The 19,879-nt window shown below is 53.4% G+C and overlaps 1 protein-coding gene across 5 annotated transcripts; it reads right to left on the bottom strand.

The window, feature by feature from the left end:
- Positions 1 to 312: 312 nt before the first annotated feature.
- Sec22c (SEC22 homolog C, vesicle trafficking protein) lies at positions 313 to 18,390 on the bottom strand. Of its 5 annotated transcripts, none has more exons than XM_060385036.1 (8): positions 18,256 to 18,360; positions 16,998 to 17,099; positions 10,810 to 11,018; positions 8,829 to 8,992; positions 6,049 to 6,228; positions 4,106 to 4,224; positions 2,377 to 2,442; positions 313 to 1,941 (listed from the first exon to the last, which is right to left on the bottom strand). In XM_060385036.1, exons 3-8 carry the CDS (start codon positions 10,989 to 10,991, stop codon positions 1,741 to 1,743), a joined length of 912 nt encoding a protein of 303 aa, XP_060241019.1. In that variant the 5' UTR covers positions 10,992 to 11,018; positions 16,998 to 17,099; positions 18,256 to 18,360; the 3' UTR covers positions 313 to 1,740. The 5 variants fall into 5 exon arrangements, with proteins under 5 accessions (XP_060241019.1, XP_021503111.1, XP_060241018.1 ...); XM_021647436.2 differs by lacking the exon at positions 18,256 to 18,360 and adding an exon at positions 17,971 to 18,087; XM_060385035.1 differs by lacking the exon at positions 18,256 to 18,360 and adding an exon at positions 17,373 to 17,875.
- Between the last annotated feature and the right edge of the window lie 1,489 nt (positions 18,391 to 19,879).

Below are 19,879 nucleotides of genomic sequence, written 5' to 3'. Positions count from 1 at the left end.
CCAAGCCCGGGAAGCTGGGAACCTGGGCTTCCGGTCCCTGGCCTCGGCCTCCGGGAAGTGAGGCTTCTCTGCTGCATTCTGTGTCAGTGGTGTGTTTCCCCCAGGGCTCTTCTTCCTGTCTACACGGCAACCCACAAGCACTGTCAACGGAGCGTGGACAGCACTCCACGAGCATCCTGAGCGAGGGCCCCCAGGGATGGCTTTCTTCCCGCTTGTGAACTGAAGGCCACAGGCTCAGACCCAAGAGTGTGTGTGGTGTCCACACAGGGCGACACAGTGTCCCAGAGGCTTAGGAGAGAAACAATAGGCTGATTTTTAAAATTACTTTAAAATTTTTTTAATATGTGCTTTGAATTAAAAGATTTTTCTTCCCCCTCTGGCTTCCTCTTTAGCCACTGCAAAATTCTCTCTCAGGAGGAGTGAAAATCTGCCTGCACAGTATACAGAGAATTACACAGGTGTGCGACACAGGTGTGAGATCCATGAAGACACAAGGCTGAAGTCCACGTCCAAGGATGTTGCCAACATGACATCCACACCCAGACACTGCAGAGTTGATTAACAATAGAAAATTCTCTTACGAGGAATCACAATGGACAGACTCTCCAGTCCCTTTCTGAGTCACGTAAGCTAGCTCACGCCTAAGATGGCAACTACTCACTAACTGGTGTGTGTATGTGTGTGTGTGGGGGGGGGGTTCACCTCTTCTGGAGCCGCACAGGCACCCCATGCTGTGCTTGGCGCGGTATCCCAGGAACACGCCACAAGCGTGAACCCCAGCACGGCTTCTGTGCCACCAGGCAGCCACAGAGGCAGGGGCCTTCACACTTTAGAGTGCGCGTCGGCTACACCAGCCGCAGGGCAGACACCTCTCCACTCCTGCCCAGAAAACGAGGCCATGGTCCAATTAGGATGCTCGGAGGAGGCGCAGAGGAGTAATTAAGTTGGGAGGCCTCTTGAGGAGGCACACAGGGCCACGGCTCCGGAGACGCCTCCCAAGCACCGCTGAAGCCTGGCACTGCCCACTGCACGCTGCCCCACTGAAAGGATCCTGAAGACCTCATCTGCTCACACCTCTGTGCCTCAGACCCAACACATTACTTCCTCAGGTTAAGATTTTCAGGTAGATCCTGCAAATAAATATGAAGCCACATCTGTCTCCATGGAGCCCCGCCACGGTAAAAGTCTCTGTGAATTACATAAACGTGGACTTCACAGCATTTCCTCAGCCTGTTTGCCTTCATTTAAGTGTTCAATTATATCCAAAATATATTTAAATATTCCAAAAGTTTATCGAACCCAAGTTATCAAAAATGTAAACAGAATTTACCTAGCTTGTATTTGCAAGCTTTTCATTTACCCTGTCCTGACACTCTCAGGGACGCTGGCTGAAGCTGCTGACCCTGAAGCTTTACCGAGCTTCCTGGCAGACACTGCCAACCACTAAAACTACCATTATGGAAGCTAGTTTGCAGTTATCATTTGATTTAGGACACTGAAACATCGCCACTGTGGCCATCCGGGACGCTCTGAGCAAGCTCCAGCTGCCTGGCCCGCGCTCGGCTGGCGGTGCTGCGCAAACGCTCCGCGCCGAGACTCCAGCAGCAGCCCTGGGGCCTCAGAGCACCGGCCTGGGGCCCTGTCCTCAGGAGGGTCAGGATGGAGACTGGGGAGAAGCTGAGAAGCAGGAGCGGAAGTAGACGGGACTTCCAGGACAAGAGTCAGAGGCTGCGCCCCCCCTCACACTCCACAGTCAGACTGCCTGGCCTGCAGCTGTCTGCTCAGGATCTGGTAGGAGGACAGGAAAGCCACGCCCACGTGGAAGAGGATCTGCCAGGCGTTCCGCAGCCCGTGCAGGTATGCGTTGCCCAGGCAGATGACGCCCAGCAGCAGCGCCACCTTCAGCGTCCTGGCCGGACTGTAGAACAGGTACAGGTGACACTGGAACGAGAGCATGGCACCCGCTCAGAGCAGCCACAGCCACAGGCAGCTGCACCCGCCCACTCATTACCGACACCTGCACGCACTCACTTATTGACACCTGCACACATTCGAGTATTAACTGAGTTCGCTGCAGCAAAGCTGAGACCAGCTGCTACTAATCACTGAATGAATGGGAGATTCAAAAGGGAACAAAACAGGTGTCCCCGAGGAGAGCTGCTAGAGACACAGGCAGATGTCCAGAGAAGAGAGAGGTGCAGCTCAGGGCAGACAGGTGGGGAGGCCCCGGGGCTGAGCGGCTCTCTGTGAGGTCCTCCTCGGGGCTGGGGGAAAGTCGAGAATTCCTGCTGTGGTTTCTCCTGAGTCTCAGCCACACCGAGTTACAGTTCCCCCAGGCACCGGGCTGCAGCGTCCCCGGGGAGGGACCGCACCTACCTGGACCATGCAGGCCACAGAAGGAATAAAGAAAGCCAGAATGTTTCCAACCTCCTCCTGGGCAACCTGAGATCGGGCACACAGAAGAAAGGTTCGGCTGAAAGGGGCCACTGTGGCTCAAAGTCTGTTATCCTCATCTCCCTGGTGTGACTGACTGCACAAACATCCCAGCCAGATCCAGGGTTGCCATGTGACTGTCTGAATGACTACAGAGACTTTGGATACTCCCATCCCAGGCCGCCATGCTAAATCCTTCTCAGGGCTGTCCCTGCTGTCACCTCCTCCGTGCTGTCCCTGCCCTGTGCCATGAGAACCTCCAGGCAAGGTCTGTCTTAACCACCTTGCCAGCCAGGCACCAATTCTCCTACAAACAGCTGGCAAGTGCCCGGTTCACACCTGGTCACTGATGAGATGGCCTAAGGTTGTCACGCTCCCAACACAGGGCTGACACTTCAAAGGGGTCAGTCAACAGCAGTCTCCTGGGCTCATCACCCACAAGCCATCATCCTTTACTCTCTAGTCAACACAGCACCTCCCTGAGCACTATGACGCTACCTTTTCTTCTTAATCCGGAATTTCATTCTGCTCACACTTTCCCATCCCCTGCCCACTCCCACATCCTCCCTGCCCCACCAACCAACTCCACGCTTTCTTTCTCTCTTTAAAAGAACAGGAAGAGAGGGAGAAAGAGAGAGAGCCCACAGTAAGCACACACACACACACACACAGAAACCATAACATACAAGACCAGTAGGATAAAAAAATGCCCAAACAAAACAATGAGATAAAAATCTACAAAAACATTTTTACTCTACCTTTAAAAAAATAACTACCCGCTTATGCTAATAATTCCATTTCGTTGTCAAGTGTTTCAAATACTTCCAAGAATATATTTTTTAAAAAGTATTTGGAAAAAAAGCATTGAAATAGGAAGTTGCTTCACCATCAGTGGCCAATGACAGGAATGCTCACTGCATCCCAGAACGTGGCTCTCTGACGGCGAGAGGAGGCTTCTGTGTGCCACATGGAGCATCCCTCCTAGAGCCCGATAGTGTGATAGTCCCGCCTGCGTCTACTGACAGCACAATCTTGATTACCAAGGGCACAGCAGCAGCCAGGACATCTCCTTCTCAGCACACCCCAGAGCGCCCAAGGTCAGCCACAAGAGGAATCCTTCCAGAGTCATTCAACACACCACAAAGAGGAATTTTTTGGTTTATTCTTTTATTTAATACTCTACCCTAAGCTGGCCCAGAACTCTTCTGTAGCTTGAATGGCTGGTCTTCCTGCCTCCACCTCCCTAGTGCTGGGACGGGGGTGGGGGCATCACCATGGCCAGCATATGGATTAAAATCTCAAAATTGTTGTATTTGAATTTTTAACTTTCATAAAGCCTACCTGTGCCAAGCAGCAGTAGCACACACCTTATCCCAGCACTGGGGAGGCAGAGGCAGATGGATCTCTATGTGTTCAAGGCCAACCTGGTCTGCAAAGTGAGTTCCAGAAGAGCCAGGAACATAAAGAGAAACCATGCTGCAAAAAAAACTAAACCAAACCTAAAATCTAACAATCTGGTAAATAAAATATTTCCCATCATCAGCTTCTGTCACTTGTCTTTCCATTGTAAAGTAGGGTTGGGGATGAAGCTCTAGGGCAAAGGGTCTGTGCCAAAGTATTCACAAGGTTCAATCCCCAGCATGACCACAAAAAAATCCAGAAAAAAGCTCACCTGTAAGGAATGCTCTGCGAGGTGGACCCCACGGATGAGGTTCAGGGCAGCACACATGATGTTGAGAACAAGGGAGAGGACACCCAGAGCTGTCACCGGCTCCATCCGAAGATTCGGAGCTTCACAGTGAAGAGAAAGGAGAGTGTCTGGTGAGAATTGCCTCTATGACAGAAAGGTGAATGAGGACACCTCTGCTAACAGGCCCACGATGCTAAACCCACACCACAGGCACATTTACAAAGCAGCAGAGGTTAGCGGGCCAAGCCAGAAATGAATGGATATCAAAAATGGAGGCAAACTTCTTCCAGAAAAAAAAAAAAAAAAAAGCCACTTTCATGTCAAACACAAATCTGCAAGCACTTAATCCCATTCTTATTTTAACTGGGTGACTTGCTCCCATAGGGCAGTGCCCAGAAATGTCAGCAGGAGAGCAAGTGAAAGGGGCGCTGTTAAGCATCCCTCAGGGCACGGTGGTCCAGCACAGTAGCCCACTACTGCGTGCACACAGGCCGAGATGCTAGGGGCAGGGGCAGCCAGGACTCCTTAAGCACCTCCGCCATCACCTCACTCCTTGGTCTGTAAACTGCTCCACTCTTTTCCAATAAGGACACTGTTGAGTGTCGCGTGGGCATCCAGAGAAATTCACAGCAGATAACTTTTTAAACTCTAAAGCACCCAGGAACGGGGGTATTTAATCCGGACAGTCTGAATGGCTGGGCTACAGCCATGGCCAGGATGGTTATGAGAACAGACTCTTTCCCAAAGGTCACATTAAAACAAACTGGGGTTCACATATGCTCTCCAGCCCGCTCTCCTGTCGTGCTCCTTCCTAAGCATCCTTTCTGATCCTGACGTCCCCCACATGTAATGCGCACACATGTGCCCTGTGAGCCCCAGCCCAGCTAGCACCCACGGTTAGTGTGTTAGTGTCCATACAGCAATCGACTTCCTGTTAGAACAGAACATGCTACCTGTGAGGACGCTAGCCTTGGGAAAGCAAGGTGAAGCAAACCACAGTAAAATGTCCTAGACAGACGGGCAACTTGGCACTTTCAGGATTTGCTCCTCTTGTCTGAGTGTTAAAAAAACAGAACATATGTCACGAAGGTGTCCCCGTGCTCATGCATGGAAGGGAGAAGCTCAGGCCCAATCACCTGGCCTCCTCCTCCAAAGGCCCAGTGTCCCCCACACTCTGGACAGCCTGCTGACTGTGAGCCAACCTGGGGATTTCACTGCTTTAAACACACTCGGCCAAAACCAGACATTGTTAATATGCTGCTTAAATTTCAAGCCGTGAGGTTAGCTTGGAAGCTTTAAAAATTAGATCGTTACGACGCTGACAGCTCTCCAGGAGGTGCACCGTGGCCTGTGGGCAGGGGTTGGGGACAGACAAAGGGAGGACAGATCGAGGGAGTCTTCTCCCATCGTCTGGGCTCTAGGGCTCCAGCCCAGGTGCTCAGTCATGGAGGCAAGCCATTACCACAGAGCCATGTCACTGGGCCCACTGCAGAAGTTTTAGATGCCACATGGACACTTCCCTCCAGCCTTCCTCCAAAAAGAGAATCAGAGCGTCGCAGAGCAAGCTTCCGAGTCTCAGTGAGAAGCCAAGGAGAAGCCACACAGTCCAGCGAGGAGCCTCCAACAGCCATTCTCAAAACATGTACGTCTGTGAACTGCACCTTCAACAACCTGCCAAGTCAGCCTGGAAACTCCAGTGTCACCAGATGGCGTCCTTGAAGCAAGCCACATTACGACAGCAAGGTTCCCTTTGTCCTTTATCACAAACATCTGGAAATGGCCCCGCCCACTTCCTCCTACCATATTTGATGTGAGGCCACCAAACCAGTCCATTTTTAATGGAAAAAAAAAAAAAAACACAAACAAACAAAACCTATTTTTGACATGCATCCCTTCATGTCCAGCAGAGAACAGCAGGCTCTTACCAGGCTCAGAGTGCACTGGGGTGTGGCCGTTGAGCACACCATTGGCCACATCTGTCCCCTCCAAGGACAGAACTGCCGGAGGTTGTAACTCCAGCTCCTGCTGAATCTTGTCGAAGCTGGTCTTCACCTGGGAGGCGCTCATGTGGTTAAAATGCCACTTTGTTTTCTGAATGACACTGTCTGCAGAAAGAGAGGCCAAGCTGAGCATCATCAGAATGATACATACGGGAAGCCAAGCACGTTGCTAAGCAACCAGCAACTCAGCCAGATTCTGAAGAGTCAGTGATGGGAGGTCAGGTGACTGCTACGTATTAATACTAGCCTGCTCTACTTCTTCAGGGCAGAGTAACTAAAGTGTGGCCGGGAGAAGACCCTCGCCCTCGGAGACCTGGGCCGGCAGGAATTCCAGAACCTGCCGCTTCAAACTGTTTCCAAGCTTGGAACAGGAATGGCCATTTCTGATGGGCTCATACCAAACGCTTTCTTTCAAACCACAAATCTGAGTCTGGTACCAGCTGGGAAGGCAAGTGTGGCAGGGGTGCCGGCTGAGCTTGCCAGCGTGACGTGAGCCACAGTCCATGAGACTGGCCTGTACGCAAACCTACGAGGCATTTTCTTGACCTCCCACTGATGTGGGAGGACAGAGCCCACTGTGGTCAGGGCCTCCTGGGGGAGGCGGTCCTGAGCTGCATGAGAGAGCCAACCGAGCAGGCCATGGAGGGCAGGCCTGTAAGCAGCACTGCTCCGAGAACTCTGTCTCAGCTCCCGCTCCAGGCCCCTGCCCTGACTTCCCTCCGTGGTGGCTATGTACACCCTGGAAACCAAATAACCCTTTTCTTCTCAAGCGGCTTTTGATCGTGGTGTTTACCACAGCGACAGAAAACAAACTAGGACAGAAATACTGGCTTTCGTTCTTTTCGTTATATTATTATTAAACCACTTCAACAAATCATTGTTTCATTGAGTCAAGGGCTCACGTAGTCCAGGCTGCCTCAAACTTGCTATGTAGCCAAGGATGGCCTTGAACTCCTGATGTGCTCAGCTGCTAGGATTATAGGTGGCACCACAGGCTGGCCCTAACATGTCCGTGAGGTGGGAACTCTATGACATACAGGTCTAGGGTCATCGCTCTCTGACTCATCACACTCCCACACCCCACAGAGCCACGTGGTGGGGGTGGGTCCTGTCAGAGCCGCTCACTGCTCTGCAGGGAAGCCATGTACAGAGACGAGGGGAAAGAACGCAGCACCACTCTCTCCACCCCAGCTGGGATACAGAGCCGCAGCTGTGGCCAGGACAGGAAGAGGGGCCCGGGGCAGCAGCTTCACAAGAGCCTCCCAGAGCACCCCAGGTCTGCCAGGGCGCTCTGCCCCTGTGTGACAAGCATTCTCGACAGCCAGGAGGCCACGGGGTATGGAGAGGCCTCTGGCAGACCCGGCCTCACACCTGTCTGTTCCAGACAACTGTTCTAAGCCACCCACATACCAAATATGCACTACCCACTCTGCTGGCTCCCTAGAGCAATGTGCTCAACCTCCCGAATGCTGTGACCCTTTAATACAGTTCCTCGGGTTGTGGTGACCCCAACCGTACAATTATTTCTATTGCTGCTTCATAGCTGTAATTCTGCTCCCGTTATAAACTGTACTGTAAATATACGATGCTTCCGATGATCTTCGGCGACCTCTGTGAAAGGGCTGTTCAACCATCCCTCAAGGGGCTGCAACCCATGGGCTGAGAACCATCGCCTCAGAGCTCAAAATGAACCAATCCTGGCCAAACTGAGCACACCCTGTGACTGTCAGGCTGTGCTCAGAAGATCTGGAACCACACACCTATGACTGTCAGGCTGCGCTCTGGAGGCCTGGAACCACACACCTGTGACTATGAGGCTGCACCCTAGAGGCCTGGAACCACACACCTGTGACTGTCAGGCTGTGCTCTGGAGGCCTGGAACCACACACCTGTGACTGTCAGGCTGTGCTCTGGAGGCCTGGAATCACACACCTGTGACTGTCAGGCTGTGCTCTGGAGGCCTGGAATCACACACCTGTGACTGTCAGGCTGTGCTTTCTTGAGGCCTAGAACCACACACCTGTGACTGTCAGGCTGTGCTCTGGAGGCCTGGAACCACACACCTGTGACTGTCAGGCTGCGCTCCGGAGGCCTGGAACCACACACCTGTGGCTATAAGGCTGCGCCCTAGAGGCCTGGAACCACACACCTGTGACTGTCAGGCTGCGCCCTAGAGGCCTGGAACCACACAGCCCTTCTGGCTGAGCAGGCCTTGTCAACCTGCTGAGGGAAGGACCAAGATTTTCTCATAAACTGTTAAGAGCCAGAAGCTCTGACAAAATGAAGGAATAAAATACCGCAGAAATGTGAAATCACCACAGAGGCTGGAAACATTTCCTCTACCTTCTGGGCTCATTCCCCATGGAAGAACACTCCCTGAGTGGCTCTGCCCAGAGCTGCTGTCAACAGAACTTTCTCCAAGTGTAAGACAGGAAACATTTCAGGATGCTGGGCACATCCTAGACAGGTAACAGCCCTGGATCACAGATCCTAGTTTCCGGGCCTGGGGCTAGCCTGCCCCTCCCCATAGGCTGTGAAGACCCAGAAAGCGGCTGTGGTAAGCCTCAGGGCCACTTCATTTGCTGTGAAGTCAATGACATGTGGTTGCACCTGCCATGGCTTTCCTAGATGGGTAAAGCCAAATCTCAACTTCAATTTCTATACACACCACGTGAGAAAAGAAAAGCAGGAAAGCAGCTACAAACCGAACTCGAGAAAAGCATAGGGCCGGGAGGCGAGGCCGAGGCAGGCGCTGTCATACGACGCTATGAAGTCCCACCACAGGGTCTCCAGGAAGCAGAAGGCCATGGCTGCTGGGCACTGATGCGAGCAGATGGCCATGCAGGCCACGTCCCCCGACGATAGGGAACTGGAAGAGAAAGCGACGTCTGAGCTGCCAGGAACCAGACCACGCATCCTGGCTCTTCTTTGTTATTCATGCGTCTATTTCCTTTGCTTTAAAGACAAATCTGTGTAGCCCAGGTTGGCCTTTCACTGATGATCCTCCTGGCTCAGCCTCCTGAGTGCTAGGATTATAGGCACAGACTTGGTACACACGTGCACATACAGCCAAAACACTCACACACATAAAAAGCAATTTTAAAATTTTAAATTAATATTTTTAAAGGAAAGACTAAGGCTGAAAGCTAGCTCAGCAAATAATGGTGCTTGCTGCCCAGGCTGACGCCCCACGTTAAACCCCCAGAACGCACACTGAAAAGCTGGATGTGGTGAGTGTACATGCAATCCAAGGACTCCTAGGGCAAAATGGGAGCTGAGACAGAAGGGCTTGCTCAGACTCACAGGCTAGCTACGCGGACACACAGTCGGCAGAAACAACCAGAAGTGTCTGACCTCGCAGGGCGGGAAGACAGAACCAGGTCCCAGAAGTTAAGGTCAGCCCCCACCATGCATGCTACGCCACTGGAATGACCATGTAGGTGTGTACACATTCCTAGCGTGCACAGGCACTGGGGGTCTAGCCCTGGCACCATAAAAACACACAGAACAAGAAAAGTCGACAGTGTCTTATAGTCCTGTTTTTAAGACTGACTGTGATGTCACAGATTTTTTTCCAGGAAAAGGGTGTCCCGCACAGACCAGATTCTCAGAGGTCGGTGTAGGAAGTGAGCTGAGGAGGCGAGGCGGGATCAGCACCTCAGAGAGGGTGCCTGCTCCACAAGGAGGTGCCTCAGGACCCCAGCTACCACCCTGCTGCCTGGCGGCACCCTTCGGCCCCCCGCCCAGCATGGTTCACCAGTTCCTTACGCTTTTATGATTCTGAGACCAAAGAGCCCTACAAGGACCCCCACTTCTCTGGCCAATTATATTACAAAAAGGAAACGAGGGACTGGTGAATGCCACAGCTATTTAAGAGCCTGCCTAGGCCCTGAGGGCTTCTCGCTTCAAGTCTCACTCAAGAGAGGACTGAGCGCAGGAGCGGTGGACCTGGCGCCCAGCTGGCTGCCCTCAAATCCCGGCTTCGCTGCTCACTACCCAGAGCCTCGGTTAAGTCGCCTGACCTCAATTCCTTCTGTGGAACACGTGCCCCTGCCACGTGCCCCATAAGCCACTGGGAGCACAGGAAAGCCATCAGGGTACACAGGCCTCACGGCCTCTAGCACCACACTCTCCCTGTGGCGCTCCCTGTTCAGTGATCAATAATCTGTTTCTCACTTACATTCTCTGCCCTCGCCCGTTTTCCTTCCCCTGTTCCTGGCGTGGAAATGGAAAAACTGGGCTGGGGGTGGAGCTCAGTTGGTAGAGTGCTTGCATAAGCCAAGTGTGATGGCTCCTGCCGGCAATCCCAGCACCAGGGAGGCAGAGGCAGGAGCATCACAAGTTCTAGACCAGTCTCAGCTACAGTCTGAGAACCTGGCTTTGGGAACCTTGCATCGGGGCTGGTCCACTCTCTCCTTTCCACTCCCTGGCATTTTAATAGCTCCCCCTCTTCTTCCTTCCACTGCACCTAAGTGAAAAATCAAATGACTGAGAGGTGCCCCCGAGGGACCCCCACATTCACGGGTGCTCTACTGGCAGTCCCGGGTGGGGCCCTGAAGATGGGTACCCCCTCCCTTCCTAGGCTGCCGTAGGTGCACACAACTGTGGCTGCTGAGACCGAACCCGCCTTTCACCCACGAAGCCGCTAGCAGTGCTACCTCACACCCTGGAAAGGTGTTCACTTACTACACATGGAAGTCACGGCCGGCTGCGGAGCCTCGGCCTGGATGCTGAGCCAGCCTCGGGGCCAAGGTCTTGAGCTGCCTCCTGCATTCCAGAAACTCCTGGGCGTGGTAGAAGTCAGTGGAGGCTGACAGGGGCAGTCCGTCTCTCACCCGTACTATGCTGGCGAAAAGGATCATGGACATGGTCCGAGAGAGAAGTCATGAAGACGCCTGAGGAAGCAAGGTGGCCTATGAGTGAGGCCGGTGACAGTGCCCAAGACCCATCCTTAGAAACGCAAATTACGTCCCCCATGTCACTCCCAACTCTGCACATCCTTTTCTTCCCTCTTTGATTCGTAACCTTCCTTCTCGCTACTGAAGACTCCCTTCTGAGAAGTAAGCCAGCTGGGACAGAGGAGGTGGGCAAGAAGGGGTAGCAGAAGCACTGGCAGAGGCTGCAGAGTTCAGGGCCCTAAAGGGACAGGAAGTGGCCGGCACAGAGGAAGGGAAGGAGTACTAAGCAACGCAAACTCCACACGGGAAAGTGGAGGGGCATGGGGGAGCCTGGCCCGCAGTGTGGGACAGCAAGAGGCAGAAGGCGACTGAGCAGAGAGCACATCCTCCACAATGTCTGCTATCTGATACAAAGCCAGCCTTCAAGATGATGATGGAGCCCCACAGATGGCTGGAGGGAGTCAGCAAAGCACATCATGGTGAGAGAGCAAATATTTGATCACACTATGCGAACACATGAAGAAACAAAAGGAAATAGATCTGGGCCTTGTGGTGCCTTTGGCAAATTAGGAAAAGGTACCTCTCAGGATGGAAGGAAACCTGTTAGCACGGCCAGAGCCACAGGGTTGGTCTACGTGCCACTGCCATCTGTGCGGCGGGACACAGCGTGCACATCTGGGGGGAGTCAGCCCCAGGTGGCCAGACAGCCTTGCCTGGTCTCCCCATGCTACACGTCCCCCTTTGGGGCCCCGTGTGCTGGGCCCTCTCTAGTGGGCTAGTGGGCGCAGTGGTGGCACTGCCCCAGGGAGACAGCTTTCCTCCAGCACCACTCCTGGCTTCCACTCACCTGTGCCCTTCTCGGGGATGGGTGAACTCACTCACACATGCACACACAGGAGAGCTCAAGCCCTTTATCCCGAATCCGCCCAGGTTTTCCAGGCTGCACTGACTCCTGTTCTCTGTCAGGCAGAGAGCCACTTCTCAACCCTCCCTGGTTTAGCGCTTCAAATTCCCTGCGGCGCCTGCGGGGCCAGGCCAGTCAGCAGAGGGCGCTGCAGGCTCTACAGCCCTCCACCGCTGGTGACTTGACTGCCACCCCTCCCCCGGGGAAGAAGTGCACCAACAGCCTGGAGGGCAACAGCACCACCTGCTCACTTTTGTGTCTGCAATACTGATTTTAAAAAACATTTGTGAGAAGTCCTGACTCAGCGGAAGAACACAAGATCAGCTTGAGAACAGAACAGGCCTGAGGTTCAAAACACTAACTCCAAACACGGGCCTCATGTGGTCAGTGCGGCCTCACGTGGTACAAGCAAAGAAAATGAGAAAGACAATGAATCAAAATATGCCAGAAGCCGGGAGGTGGTGGTGCACGCCTTTAATCCCAGCACTTGGGAGGCAGATCTCTGAGTTCAGGGTTAGTCTGGTCTAGAGTAAGTTCCAGGACAGCCCGGGCTACACAGAGAAACCCTGTCTTAAAAAGCAACATACATACATAATACATATGCCTATATATCTATGTTTACATATATGTCTCTATATAGATATAAAATAGATACATAGATATACACACATACATACATACGCACACCAAGAGTGTTAAGACAAGCCCAAGCATCCCAGTGTAGACACCTCCCCTATGTTAATTGCCCACCAAGCCTGCAGGGAGGAAATGGTGTTTCCGTGTTTCCGATTGACAGCAACCCTGAGAACCAGTTTGGCCACTCTCAGGAGGACCCTGAGGTCCTCAGCTTCACCCTAAGACGTTTACTGACCAAACCTGCTTTTCCTCAATAAGGTAACCAAAAGTTCCAACTGCTAAAGCTCTGCTCAGCTGCGTGAGAGCTGCCAGGAGGGAAGCCTTAAGGTCCTTCCTGTGATTCGTGAACAAAGGTGGCATGATGAATCCACTGTGTCTGAGGGGCTGAGGGATTAGACCCAGCTGAGGAAGAATTTTTAAAATATTTGTTTATATGAATGATCTGTTGTCATGCCCAGCAGAAGAAGGTCCCATTACGATGCCTGTGACCCGCCATGTGGTCGTTGGTAATTGAACTCAGGTCCTCTGGAAGAGCAGCCAGCGCTCTAACCACTGAGCTGCCTCGCTAGGCCTGAGGTAGAATTTTGAAGACGCTATCTCCTGTTAGTAACAGGCACGCTGGGGTGGGATGTTGCAGCTCAGTGGCTGAACAAGGCCCTCGGTGCTGAAGCAACTACAGTCCCAGAAGACAGAGAAGAGTTTATAACAAGGGAAGGGCTGACCTTCGTGGGGTTATGTTTCTCAACGTGGGGCCATGAGCTATCACAATGCAATTGCACTTGAGTAAAACAGCATGCCTAGCCCCGTGTGCTGGCGCACAACTGTCATCCCAGCACTCGGGAAGGCAGAGGTGAGCAGATCTCTGTGAGCTCAAGGCCAGCCTGGTCTACAATGGGACTCCAGGACAGCCAAGACTACACAGAGAAACCCTGTCTCAAAAAACCAAAAACCAAAACCCAAAACCACACACACCAAAAACGGAAGTGTGTGTGTCAAGCCTAGGAACCCTGCTGTCCCCACAGAGACTAAGAGGAGGATCCTGAGTTCTGAGCCAGCTTGGGCTACAAAGTGAGACCCTGCCTCCAAACCCCTGGAAGTGCAAGGTAGCAGTTTTCCAGCCCTACTAAGTGCAAACAAAACCCTGCACCTCAGTTATAGAACAAGTGTGAAGAGGTTCTAAAAGAAGGCAGGAAGGCAAATGGAAGCTCATTGGTACCCTCTGTGTCACACGCTTGAGACCGAGCGCGGGAAGAAGCAGCAACTCTGAGGAGCCAATGGCGACAGGGCGGGAGGAGCACAAGCCTGTCACTACAACAGAAGCTGCCTACTGTACGTACACAGGATCAGGAGCGGGGCAGCCTCAAAAGCCAGAGAAGCTTCACATTAAAAACCTGACTGGGGTTGGAGAGATGGCTGAGTGGTTAAGAGCCCTGACTCGCACTTACAGAGGACCAAGGTTCAACTCCTAGCACCCACATGGTGGCTCGCAACCATCTGCATCTCCAGCTCCATGTGGCCTAAGCCTTCTTCCAGCTTCTCCAGTACTGCCCTCATGTGCATATACCTACACACACACACACACACACACACACACACACACACACACTTAAGAACAGATCTAAAATTAGAAGAATGAAGGGGTCCCTGTGTGTTTGCGCACACCTTTAAAAGCCAGCTCCTGAGAGGCCAAGGCAGGTGGAACACAGGGTGAACTGGAGGGAGGCCTGCTCTAGGAAGTGCGGTCTAGGGAAGCCAGGCGAGCCCTGTCTCAAATTAAACAGACAACAGACAAACTGAAGCACTCTGCTGGCCGAGAAAGCTGGAATCAAAGGTCACATGCTGGGCTGGATGTCAGTGAGGAGCTGAAGCGTGGGCGCAGGGCCTCAGGTCTGAGCCTCAGAACCGCCAACATCATCATCAGAGAGAGGAAAACCGGGGGCCACACACTGTACGAACACCTCTGTGTAATGTTCTCAAGACCAGCCGAGCTCTGCAGCGAGGCCTCGTCTCAAAACTGAAGAGCTGGCGTGCCCCGCAGAGTCAGAGCACTGGCCTGGCATACAAGCCTCGGTTCAATCTCTAGGACTACAAAATAGATTTAAAAAAAAAAAAAAGTGAAGGGTCCCTGGTATCTCTCTGGGCATTATCTTTGCAACTTCCTCTGACTGTATTTCAAAAACTGAAAGAAAAAAGAGAAAGGGTTTAGCATCAGGTCTCCATGGGGGCTGTGTGCTTACAAAGTCATGTTTAACCATGGCCACATCAGGACAGCACAGTCCACTCGCTGTGGTTCTGAGTGTGCGGGAGCCGAAGGATGCCCTCCTCCCCAGGAGCTCCACACCCACGGGGCATCTTAAACCTGGAAGACGCTACGATAATGGTCAGGGTTCCTCACAAAGCTGCCTGGGAGACAGCTAGCAATCAATTGTGTTAAACTTGGCCAAAAGACACCTGCCGTCCTAGTGCTGGCGTCTGAGGCAGCGCACGTTCAGGGCTGTCCTGAGTTCTGTGACAAAGCCCTGACACATCAAACAGAATAAACCTGCTTCTGTCGCCCGCCCCCCAGGGTCAAACCCCAAGACCCAAACAGTAGAAAGTGGGATCTGACTCCTGGAACGTATCCTATTTCCACAATGTGTACAGGTGTGCGCGCACACATGCACACACACACACACACACACACACTTAAAAATAAGTATTTTAGCTGGGCGGTGGTGGTACATGGACCAGAGTGGGTTCCAGCACAGCCAGAGCTACACAGAGAAACCCTGCCTCAAGACAGATAGACAAACATATCTAAGAAGAACCGCTGAGCGGATGGATGAGGAACTAGAAGTTATCTTCTTTTGTCCACTGACACAGGAAATGAAGGTCTGCCATACTTCTGAACCACACTCTGAAGATTCTCACATACTAACCAGAGACAGTACAAGGAGGCTTCTATGGGCGACATTCTGTGTAAGCAGAAGCATGGGTGACGACCACAATGTCCATGCTCATGTTTTATGTAACACATCTTTTCTGTTGTAGTTTCATTTTTGTTTGTTTTGTGTTTTTTTAAGACAGGGTTTCTCTGTGTAGCTCTGGCTGCCCTGGAACTCACTCTGTAAACCAGGCTGGCCTTGAGCTCACAGAGATCCACCTGCCTCTGCCTCCTAAGTGCTGATATTGATAGTGTGCACCCCCACTGCCACCATCACCACCACTGCCACCACCGACGCCACTGCATCAGCTCCTGCCTCGGGTTCCAGCCCTGCCTGACGTCCTGCCCTGACGTCCTCCAACGATGGACTCTGATCTGGAAGTGTACGCCGCCGCCAAATAAGCCCTTTCTTCCCCAAAAAGCTGCTTTTTGTTCCCGGTGTTCCGCTGCAGCAATAGAAACCCTAACTAATGGGGTAGAGGGAACAGAGAAGCTGACCGGATAGGACGTGACTAACATCACAGCCATCCCTCTGCACTTGATCTCAGCCAAAAGGCTGACAAGCAATTCAACTGCCCTCTGTATTTGTGGGTACTGCAGCTGCAGATTCAACCAACCTCGGATGGAAAATATAAAAAAAAAAAAAAACAACAAGCAAACCTGTATCGGCAGCTGAACGTTGTTTCCCAGACAGTATCATGTGGCAACCACATACACAGCACACTGCACAGATGTTCTAATTAACTCGGGCACACAGAAAAATGTGCACACTGCCCTCAGCCATTGTGCGCAATGGGCTGAGCCCAAGCCCCCAAGCACACAGAGGGACTGGACCTTCACACGGATGACACTACTAAGTGCACAGAGCTTCCCTCCACCCACTACTCAGGGATTAGGAGGGAGAAGCAGGCTTCAATCTCAGACTTCCATATTCTTTCCATGGCATTCCCACCTCTGGACCGAAGCTTTGGGCTCACAGCTACGGTCTCTCTAAAGCGTCCTTCTCCAGAGCAGTCCTGCTGACAGCTAACTGGAGGCTGGTGTGGGACTCAAGCCTGTAATCCCAGCACCCATGAGCCTGGGCTACAGCGAGACTGTTTAAGACAGAAAAATCTCTCATCAGACATTTGCTAGTAAGAGGAAGGGCCCAAAGTTACACCTGTTACAACTGCCCCTTAAGAAGCAGAGTGGTGCACGCTGTTAATCCCAGCACTTGGGAGTCAGAGGCAGGCAGATCTGTGGGTTTGAGGCCAGCCTGGTCTACAAATCGAGTCCAGGACAGCCAGGTCTCTTGCTACACAGAGAAATCCTGTCTCGAAAAACAAACAAACAAAAAGCAGAGTGTGGTGGCTCATGCTCCTAATACCAGCACTTGAGGGGGCATAGGCAGGAAGGTCTCGAGTTCAAGGTCACCCCCAGCTAGGCGGCATGTTCAAGACCAGTTTAGGCTACCTGACAGCCTGTCTAAAGAGAACAAAGGGGGTGGGTGAGCATCTTGGTGGAACTCACTCACCTGCAATCCCGGTACTTGGGAGGAAGAGAAAGGCAGATGCCAGGGTCAGCCTGGTCCACACGGTAAGTTTCTGACAGTCAGGGTTATGGCGAGCCCTTGTCTCTAAAATGAAATAAACCACTTCTCCTTGCTGTGTAGTCTAAAGCGAGCTGCCCTGTCCGGCCACGCACCACCTCTACCACCCGCCTTGATCTGAAACACTGTGGGACCTCAAAACGTCCACAAAACATGTACCTGGTTCTTCCCCAGAAAGCCACCGTTCGACCGAATCCTGCATGCCGGCGAGACCACTTAGGGCTGCCCGGCTTTCCCGTCCCTAACAGATGCTTTACCCAATAAACTCTCTGCGTAGACTTCTACAGACATGTGCCCTACCCGTTGGTCTGCGCTGCTGTTGCTTGCGTTTTTCTGCTCTTGTCGCTAACCACACCAACTGAGTTGGGCATGCAGGTCACCACGCACCTGATCCCAGGACCTGGGGGGCGTGGGCAGAAGGACCCCACGCTCAAGACCAAACTCGGGTTATATGTGGTCTCACAAAACCACAAACTGTACCAACTCCTTTCCTCAGTGGCGACACTCTTCCTCCCGTGGCTTTGACTTTTGGCAAGCCTGACGCCCGCCCTGCTCTGTAGGTTCTTTGTCCCGGGTTACCCAAGTCCAGGAAAGTTGGTGCAGGGCTGACTAGGCCTTGAAGAAACCAAGTCCCGCAAGACCAGCAGGCTACGGAGAGTTTGCTCTCCAAAGGAAAGAAGCAGCCGCCAGGACTAGAGCTCAGCTTATCGAAGGGACCCACCGCCCCGCCTCTCCCGAGACACGCCCCGGGCCCGCCCCGGGCAGCGGGCGAGCGGCAGCATCCCCGCGGGGACCCGGCGCGCAGGGTCCCGGCCTCGGCGGAGTCCCGCGGCCCGAGCTCCCCGGTGGCCGGGCCCCGACCGCGCCTCTCCACGCCCGCCTGGCCCGCCAGCCTCACCTCGCCCCGCGGCCGACCTCCGCCTCGGCCACCGCAGCCCACCCGGCGGCGGGGTGCAGGTCACCCGCGGCCGGGCTGCAGGAGGTAGGATGCGGCGCGCGTGCGCACGCCCTGAGCGCCCATTCGCTGCTGCTAAGCGACGCTCACACCAAACCGACCAATCCTGGAGCGTCTCTGCGGTCCGGTAGCGCACACTCGGGAACTGCGTGAGCCTCGAGGGCCCCCTCCCGCTGCTTCCCACCGCCCTAGTCTCGCCCGCTGGGCCGAAATCCACGCGGGTCTCACCTCGAGAGGTGCGAAGAGGCTTCGGGGTCCCCTGGATGCCGGGCCAGCAGCGGACAGGGCTGCTCTCCGAGGCGCCCAGGCCCCGAGTGACACTCCTTGGGCGTGGGTTCTTGCAGGCTACGCAGCTGGGCAGGAAGCCCGAGATAGAGGATCCGAAGAGCACAACCTCTTGCCAGCCTGGAGGAGGTGCCAAAGTCCGATCCCGGAGCGACACACCCTCGCGGTTAGGTTAGGGGCAGATGTGGTAGCAAAGTCAGGCCCTTACTGTTGTGACAAGTGCTGAGCACCGCTGTGGGCCGCTCAGTGTGAATACGGCAAGGAACTCCTGACTCGAGAAACCAAGTCAAGAGGAGGGTAGGGTCAAAGCACCAGGCAGGAAAGCGGGTGTCTAAACACGAGTCGAGCTTTAGAGAAGCATGGGTTACAAAGAGAATTTAAAGGAGCATTTGGCTTGGACTAGGGGTTCAGGGAATGCTTCCCCAAGTCGCCGCCCGTCGGGCAAAGGAGAGTTGGTGTGTTTCAGACAGTCCTGTGCAGAGCACTCCGCGGGGCTGAGGATGTAGCTCTGTTGACAGAAAGCAGGGATAGGCCCAGTCCCCTCCCCATGGGACAGAACTTCAAGCTCTGCGGCCTTCTGAACTCAGAACTTATATCAGTGACTCCCCACGCCCTGGATCTCAGGACCTCAGCTTCTCACTAAGGTTACACCAGCTTCGCTGATGCTTCAGTTTTAGATTTTGAGACGGGGTCTTATGTACCCCAAGCTGACCTTGAACTCGCTGTGTAGCAGACTGTGACTCTCAAGCTGATCCTCCTGCCTTCACTTCCTGGGTGCTGGGGCTACCGATGTGTGCCTCCATGACCAGTTTATGTGGGGCTGGAGCGTGGCCCAGGGTTTCCTGCCTGCTAGACAAGAGCTCTACCCACAAAGCCACCTGCCCGGTCCCAGTCAGTGTTCTGGATTCTGAGGCCAGGTGCCAGTCAGTGATGCTGAGAACTGGCTCCCTTGGTGCCCCAGCGTGTGGTCTCTCAGCCTCTGTGAACACATTCTCCTAATTCGCCTTTACCATGTAGGCAGAGATAGCCTATTAGCTCTGTCTCCGTGGAGGAGCCTCCTACAGGCGCCAGCATGCCAGCAGGACACACAGGTTGTGTCCCGGGAGAGACCTGAGCCGGGTAAAGACTTTTGAGCGGCGTTTCTTTTGTGGGTGGAAATGGAGGCAGGCTTATGTAACCGCAGACATTATGAAAGTAACAAAGGAAGGCTTGTAGTAGTCTGGGATAGCCTTTGGGCGTTGCTGTGTCCTGGTATTCAAGTCTTGCCACAGTCCCCTCCCACACCGAGTCGGGGCAGGTCTGTAACAAGCCTCCACAAGGCTAAGTCATAACATTCACAAAGAAGAAAAGCTGGTAGACAGTGGAGACTGACAGTCCTGTCCTGTGGGTGCCCTGTCTAGGCAGAGAAAACATAGACCTATAACATTCTGGGTTGAGGCAGCGTCGTGCCTCACACCTGTATTCTCAGCCTTCAGGAAGTGTCTGCAGGAGCACTGTCATGAATTTGAGGCCAGCCTGCGTGAAATCGTGAATTCTAGGCCAGCTTGACTACAGTTTAAGACCCTGT

Source organism: Meriones unguiculatus, chromosome 6 (assembly GCF_030254825.1).
Source record: "Meriones unguiculatus strain TT.TT164.6M chromosome 6, Bangor_MerUng_6.1, whole genome shotgun sequence".
Lineage (NCBI taxonomy): Eukaryota > Metazoa > Chordata > Mammalia > Rodentia > Muridae > Meriones > Meriones unguiculatus.
Note: the sequence above shows the minus strand (reverse complement) of the source record. Positions and strands in the feature narration are given on the sequence as shown.

Excerpts from the sequence above, each read along its gene's own strand:
- Sec22c (XM_060385037.1), bottom strand. The coding sequence starts at position 10,991 with ATGTCCATGATCCTTTTCGCCAGCATAGTACGGGTGAGAGACGGACTG. Across the intron at positions 8,993-10,809 it reads GGCCGTGACTTCCATGTGTA|TTCCCTATCGTCGGGGGACG; the intron begins GTAAGTGAACAC and ends TTTCTCTTCCAG. Across the intron at positions 2,443-4,105 it reads TCGCAGAGCATTCCTTACAG|GTTGCCCAGGAGGAGGTTGG; the intron begins GTGAGCTTTTTT and ends GCCCGATCTCAG.